Source organism: Danio rerio, chromosome 18, assembly GCF_052040795.2.
Source record: "Danio rerio strain M-AB ecotype USA chromosome 18, GRCz13ab, whole genome shotgun sequence".
Lineage (NCBI taxonomy): Eukaryota > Metazoa > Chordata > Actinopteri > Cypriniformes > Danionidae > Danio > Danio rerio.
The window spans coordinates 40,067,958-40,076,049 of record NC_141038.1 but is presented as its reverse complement, the minus strand read 5'-3'; the positions used below and the strand labels follow the sequence as shown (position 1 = coordinate 40,076,049).

Genomic DNA, 8,092 nt, shown 5'->3' with positions numbered 1-8,092 from the left:
CATTAGTGTTTTGTTTCTGCTTCATATTTTTTGTGTAAATTATAATACAACTTGTGATACAATTTTACTCTTTCATGAACAAAACAGTTCAAAATATAAGCATTTAATATAAATCTAATTTAAATGTAATTAATTTATTTGTATGTTTAATTTTTAAAATGTAGTCATTGTCATAATTTAATTTGTCTATCATGAATAAAACAATTTTTAATAATCAGAAATGTTTTGTGAACCTCCAGTGAGCATATCTGAATGCATATTCATTTTAAAATATGTTGACTAATAAAAATAATTAATACTACTAATAACATGAAAATAAATAATATTTTTATTGTATTTTGATCAGCTGAATTTAGCATTGGAGAGAATATTAAACCTATTTTAAAAGAGTAAACGAAGTTAACTTTTGAAGGAAATAAATGATATATGTTGATATATATTTCAGGTAGGTATACAGCTATAATTGGTTGCACAACGATTGTTTTTTATAATATGCAATTTTTTTTCATAACAATCTAATTTGTGTTTCTTAGAATATCATTGCTCCTAATAGGTCACATGCACTTTGCATACATAAACTCCATTTCCCAGTATGCCCTACTGTCCTCCTCCACCCCCAGTCCAGCCGGTGTATTTGGATACAAAGTCAGCCTTAGGAGCTGACAGCCCGGTCCATGAAATAGATCGTCTTTCTCACAGGAAAAGCAACGGGGGTAGAAACGATTCGACTGAGATGGACGACAAGCAGACCAACTGACCAAGATGAGAGAAAGATTGCCGGCGCATCCTTCCCTCAAATTCGATGATGTGTTCAATACATGGGGATATTTCAGCGTTATGATACGCCCATGCGACGAGCCGTGTGGATGTTGTGATGTACAGTGAACGATCCAGGCAACCAAAAACATAAAGCTGAATTCAGGAAACCGCTTGTTATTTTTTGGCTAAAAGGACACAGGGATACTTTGCCACTGATCTCTGGATTACAATATTGTTGCAGCATCTAGAAAGGAACTAGGTGGCTATTATTATTATTGTTATTATTATTATTATTATTATTGTAAAGATGGTGGACACATCCAGTGGTGGTGTTTATTTGGGCATCATTAACATATTATGGAGAATTTCCTCTCATAATCGCTACGACCTGGATAAAAGTCATCTTTATGCAAGCCAACCGCATCACTCTCATTCCTTATAGAAAGATATGAATTTCGCTGTATTATAATTCAATACATGTCGAAATTTCGCGAATAAGCTTATCATACATCACTATTTAAATACGTCACGGATGCAAGCTTTGAGAATCAACTGCTGGGTGACAATAAAATGTCTGTTAAAATAACCATGAAAATTAAGGGCGAAATGATCGAAGTGGGCACTTGCACATACGCTCCACAGAAATAACGCGAACCGACAGTGGCGTTTGACGCGGATTAAATGACAGCAGACGTGTAGAGCCTAGAAACGTTTATCGACAAACATTAAAACGCTGAATATATGCCTTTCCTTGTATGCGAAACAATAAATGCTTAGCATTTTGCACGTTTGTCGACTAATGCTAATGAAAACCACAACTCTGCCATCTCTCTGTTGTGATTCTCATCTTAAAATGGACGCGTGCTTTCCTTAACGACTATTTAGAGACTTTAGCGATGTGCACGAGACAAGAGACGCGTAAAGTGATTTGCACGAATGTGCGAATAATTGTGCATGCTTTGAGACCGCAAGCTGGTGCATCTCCCTGAGCCTATCAGAGTTGAATGTCTGAAGATGCCTTAAGCCTGCGCATGCATGTGTTTAAGGCTATAAATATTCATTAACATCCGTTGCAAATAACATCCATGGACCTTTAAAATTATCCGAGTTTTACGTGGATTAGATTTACATGGATTAGGTCAAGACAAAATTCCATTGCAGGCTAGTTAGCTGGAAGTTAACCCCTAATGGATCTTATGTGTTGTAACATTAAAATATCAAGAAGACTTGTCTAGTTTGTGCTAAAAACAAAAACAGGCAACTACCAATCCTTTTATTTAAACTTAATTACAATAATTTTGTATGAAACAAGCAAAAAATAAATCATTCTCACACTGGACAGGCTAATCTCATGTAATCTTAAGGAATTTGGATCGCATTTCACTAGAAAAAAACTTTCATTGCAATGAGAAACACTTATTCAGTATCTGTGTCAGATTAGACATGTAAGGACACACTGACTGACTAAAATGGCACTATAAATGTTTAGACACATGCAAAGTGTGCTGTGGACAATCCAAGCAGCAAATGGTGAGGACAGTGCAGGGGCAGCCCAGCAGAAGCTTTACTTATTGATTTCTTCACTCATCAAGAAGTCCTGCATTCAGTAGATGGGCTCTGCATGGATATTGTGTGCAAGTTGACAGAGGGTCTCCTCCAGCTTTTGAGACCTCATCGCTGACCTGTGCACTTAGTCATGGATCCACATACGAGGCTGAGTGAAGTAGGAGCTGGAGGTGGTGGCAGTGCTGCCCCACTACCTTGCACCAGCAGTGGGGGGTCCTGTGGACACCTGGTTCCCCCTGATACTCAAGCAAATACAAATTCAACACCTTTCCTGATAAGCATCAGCAGCAGCCGGAACTCCTCTACTATTCCCTCCTCAGTGGGCTCCCCAGATTCCCACCTACCCCATCATCATGAAAGCAGCAACACATACTGGACCGCTGTCTTCGATTATGAGGCTACAGCAGACGAGGAGCTGACCTTGCGGCGTGGCGACCTACTGGAGGTGCTGTCCAAAGACTCCAAAGTGTCTGGAGATGAGGGATGGTGGACTGGAAAGATCCAAGACAAGGTGGGCATATTCCCTTGTAATTATGTAACCCAACGGGATTCCAGCTATCCAGCGTTACCACCGGAAGCTCTGGTTGGTGGAGATTCACCACTGGAAATTGATTTCTTAGAGCTGCGATTGGAGGAAGTGATTGGTGCTGGCGGCTTTGGAAAGGTGTATAAGGGTGTATGGCGAGCTGAGGAAGTGGCTGTCAAAGCAGCTCGTCAGGACCCAGATGAGGACATCAGTGCCACGGCAGAGAATGTGAGGCAGGAGGCCAGACTCTTCTGGATGCTCCGTCACCGCAACATCATCGCTCTACGAGGTGTTTGTCTGCGGGAGCCAAATCTTTGCCTTGTTATGGAATATGCCCGTGGTGGGGCGCTTAACCGGGCACTTGCTGGCAAGAAGGTGCCTCCTCGGGTACTGGTGAATTGGGCTGTGCAGATTGCAACTGGAATGGACTACTTGCACAACCAGACCTTTGTGCCAATCATCCATCGAGACCTCAAATCCAGCAACAGTGAGTAACAATTCCTTATCTTTTTGTGTAAAAGGTGATGTGATTGTGTAAAAATGAAATCTTTTGGGGGTACAGTCGGTACTTTTAAATGGACAACTTTGTACGTTATTATTGTAAGTGTTCATAGTAGTGCCATGTACCCTTAAGGCCCTACACTCTCAGAAATAAAATTACAGAAGCTGTCACTGGTGCAGAACCTTTTTAAAAAATACATATTTTTTCCCTAAGAGTCCACAGTGGTACCTCAAAGGTGCATATTAGTGCCCAGATGTACCTAAAAAGTATCTTTGAGGTACCATTATGGATCCTTCAGGTACAAATATGTACCTTTTGAAAAGGTACTATCCCAGAGACAACTTCTGTACCTTTATTTCTGAGAGTGTCTAATAAACCTCTTAAGGTTCAAGGTTGTCTTCCAAATGTAGTGCCCTAGTGATAAACTGTTGTACCCCTAATGGTCAATTTTGGTGTAAAAATCAGCCAAAGGCAACACATGTTTACATGCAATAACATTAAATGCCTGATGGCTAAATGTATATAGAAATATTTGGGTATCTCAGTTACCTTTACCACAGTAGACTACATCATTTTTTTTCTGAAATTTGCAATCACACTAGTAATAGCATAGTAATAACGGGTTTGTTAAATGTAGACTATAGTGATAGGACAAAAGGAATAGATGCTCTGCATTGAAACATTGTTTTTGTTCAAAGCCTCTTGTCATTGAACTGCTTCCTCTTCTTAAGGAGAGCTGCTCTGCTCTGGAAAAAGCTGGGCTATTTTTGGTCCTTTGTGCTATTTGCTGCTAAGCACAGTTGGAGTTGTTGTGGGCAGAAAGAAGAGGGTAGTTAAATGGACGAGTATGGATGCATTTGGGAAGTGTAACACTGCACAGTGTTAGGTTCAGCATTTGCCTTTTTTTGCAGCAGGGCTTGACAGACACTCAAGAGAAGATTTAGCAAAGTCTGCTAATCCCTGTCCTTGTCAAATCTATGAAAACAGTCATCCCAGTGCTGCACCCTCTCCCAAAGATGGGATGCATGTTTATCGTGCCACTGTAGACACAGGACGGGTGAAAGCATTAGCTGTCAGAGTTTAGGGTTTCACTGCTTCTCATTATCCAGGGGCTCTGAGCTCAGGTATCCTCTTCAAACTGTAGGTGTACTTGGAGATTGGCACAGCTGCCGTGGCAACAGAGGCGGATTCCAAGCCCTCCAGCTTCTTCCCAGCTCCCGTCTATTCCACCCTAGACCCCCCCTCCCCCACAATACGGTCCCCTCTCAGTGACACAGTATTGTGTGTACGGTATATTATCCCACTTAGAGCACCAATAATTGTCATCCTGACAAAGTAAAGGTATTTATCACAAAATATATCTTTGATCTCTACATTTCAGCTGTCACAATTAAGTAGCCACTTATAGCTGGTGTGTAAATCAATGGAGCTTTGTAAATATATCATGTTAGAACAATGATTCGAGGAGTCAGGAACAAAGACGTGTACATTAGCATACAAAATTACTGTAATAGCTGCTTCTCCCTCATGTTGCCTGGGGGGCTAATTTGAACATACTTGGTTCGGTGGTTGTCAGTGCATCTGAATAACTAGGATAATCTGATTACTGTGACCTCTTTTGAAGTGATGTCATTCTGTGTCTGAGAGTTGATAGGCTGGAGTCGCTGGTCAGTCTATGTTGTTAACTGATCTCACGCTGGACTTAAGTTACTGATATAGAATGGCCCACACATTGGCCAAAACAAAAGAGAAATGGGGATCAATTGGAAGGGTGACTCAGCTGAGAGTAATGCTAAACCCCTGATCACCTTCCCCTCACACACTCCTCAGGCAGGTCTTTACTGGAACACAGGAATGGCTTATGGCTAATTGCTAACGCACACTGTCTGGTGCTTTCAAAATCGTGGCACACGTTCAGAACTTCTTTCAAATTGTTAATATATCTAAACACAACTTCACTATTAGGGTATTAACATACAATTATGCCTACGAAAGATCAGACAGGTCAGACAGATTAATTTGATAAGTTTTTGAGCTCATCAACATTGCTCAATAAAACTGGCAGACAACAATGTCAGTTTATTTTTTCATTTTGCTTTTTTGGTTACTTTAAATTATATAGTTAATAAAAAACTGTTGATTTAAAATAATCTAAGATTAGAAGTAGGCAACCCAAGCTCATTCTGGAAACGTAGCCCCGCGGACGCTTCTGGAGACCGCGATTTACGTGGCCGGAGGTACGTAAAGGCCGTGTTTAGTTTTTTTCGAGCGAACGCTACGGGGCGGTGTGGCGCCTCTCCGCCCCTCCTCTTCACGCTCGCCGGCCGACGGCTCGCCTCCGAGTGGAGGGCTTTCCCGATGCAACCAGTTTGTCCGCTTAGCTCACAGCGTTGCGTTGGCGGAGCGGAGGCCCCGGAGGAGGAGCCGGCCGCAGGGACGACGACCGGGATCGAGTCCGGGGAACAGCGGTTCCGGAAATTGCTAACGCACACTGTCTGGTGCTTTCAAAATCGTGGCACACGTTCAGAACTTCTTTCAAATTGTTAATATATCTAAACACAACTTCACTATTAGGGTATTAACATACAATTATGCCTACGAAAGGTTATGATTAGACAGGTCAGACAGATTAATTTGATAAGTTTCTGAGCTCATCAACATTGCTCAATAAAACTGGCAGACAACAATGTCAGTTTATTTTTTCATTTTGCTTTTTTGGTTACTTTAAATTATATAGTTAATAAAAAACTGTTGATTTAAAATAATCTAAGATTAGAAGTAGGCAACCCAAGCTCATTCTGGAAACGTAGCCCCGCGGACGCTTCTGGAGACCGCGATTTACGTGGCCGGAGGTACGTAAAGGCCGCTTTTAGTTTTTTTCGAGCGAACGCTACGGGGCGGTGTGGCGCCTCTCCGCCCCTCCTCTTCACGCTCGCCGGCCGACGGCTCGCCTCCGAGTGGAGGGCTTTCCTGATGCAACCAGTTTGTCCGCTTAGCTCACAGCGTTGCGTTGGCGGAGCGGAGGCCCCGGAGGAGGAGCCGGCCGCAGGGACGATGACCGGGATCGAGTCCGGGGAACAGCAGTTCCGGAAATCAGGTAAGACGAAAAAATTTAATCCGAAAAATAAGGGCGAGAACGCGGCGGGATCCGAAAACGCAGTCGAAATCGAAGACGAGGGCTTTTGCTTTTTTTTTTTCTGGACGGCTTTTGCGAACCGTCGCTCAGGTTTAGGGAAGGAGGAGGAGGAAGAGGAGGGCGGCCGAGTTGGCCGATCCGGCGGCTTTTCGCGCGAGAACGGCGCGGGCGCGAACGGCGCGCGCTCCAGAGAGGCGCCCAAGACGCGAAAAAGCGTGCACAGCGGCCTCTCGCGGATCCGCGAAAACAAAAACCGCTCGAATACGTACCTCCCGGGACGTAAATCGCGGTCCGCAGAAACGTCCACGGGGCTACGTTTACACAATGAACCCGGGTTGGAAGTAGGGCAACATGGTGGTTAGCACTTTCACTGGTTGTCCCGGCTGGCTCAATTGGCATTTCTGTGTAGATTTTGCATGTTCTTAACGTGTTGATGTGGGTTTGCTCCTGGTGCTCCAGTTTGCCCCACAGTCCAAAGACATGCGGTTTAAGTGAATTGAATAAACTAAATTAGCCGTAGTGTGTGTGTGTGTGTGTGTGTGTGTGTGTGTGTGAATGAGTGTGTATGGATGTTTCCCAGTACTGGGTTGCAGCTGGAAGGGCATCCGCTATGTAAAACATATGCTGGATAAGTTAGCGGTTCCTTCCACTGTGGCAACCCCTGATTATTAAAGAGACTATGCTAAAGTAAAATGAACGAATATATTTTATTATGTATTATCTGAAATAAATAATTTAATTTAACAAACAAGTATTCATTGTGAGAGAAAAAACTTTAACATTGTTACAAAAAAATATTTTAAACAAATGCCACAAATACATGTCTTTCCACCATATATTTCACCATATATTTCTTTCATAATGTATACTGTTTGAAAAAAAAAAACTGTAATGTCTTCAAAAACAGAAGCACTGATAATAAAAAAAAACACAAATAATAACAAATTATAGGAACAGATTAATGCAGACTGGAGTAATGGTTGCTGAATTTTTAACTTTGCCACCCCAGGAATAAATTACACTTAAAACTTTATGAAACCTTTGCTGTTTTTTCTTACTTTATTTTTGGAGAGTATCTTCCTACTCTCTACTGTAAAAATCATTAGTAGGCATTTAAAAAAACACACATAAAGTACATTTTATTAGTTACAAGTGGTTGCTATAGGGTATATGCACAGCTAGTGTTTCTTGTCATGCTTATAATCTTCTGGTGAACAGTTAATGTGACTTTTTTCAATTTTATACAGTTCCTTTCACAGCATCAATGTTGTAATGTAATTAAAACACAATCAGTTAAATAGACTTTAGTGTTCATTTAGTTGTTTAAGTGTGAAACGAGATAAGAAGTCATTAACACGCACGTGCCCATCAGAATCAGCAGGCTACCGCAGAAACTCCATTGAAAATTCTAGGGGTAAAATAAATTTCATATTTAAACACACTGTGCAGAAAATTTTAATTTAATACAGTACTTCTTGTACATTCTGAGACCCACTTTACAGTATATTTCAGTCAGGCAATGTGGATAATTATTTTTAAAGAAAACAGACCTTAAACGCGCCGATTTACCAGAAGTGTTTGACCCAGGTTACTGAAAATTAAA

At 41.6% G+C, this 8,092-nt stretch overlaps 1 protein-coding gene across 5 annotated transcripts in view; it reads left to right on the top strand.

Annotated features, from left to right (window-relative positions):
• The first annotated feature begins 618 nt into the window (after nt 1–618).
• map3k10 (mitogen-activated protein kinase kinase kinase 10) overlaps nt 619–8,092 on the top strand; it is a 67,816-nt gene continuing 60,342 nt past the window's right edge. For all 5 annotated transcript variants that reach the window (XR_015515138.1, XR_015515137.1, XR_015515139.1 and 2 more), the window contains exon 1: nt 619–3,338. Coding sequence is in view for 1 of the 5 variants with exons in the window: in XM_087293327.1 (XP_087149453.1) it covers nt 2,456–3,338 (883 nt within the window). In the remaining 4 variants the exon portion in view is untranslated. The remainder of the gene's footprint in view (nt 3,339–8,092) is intronic.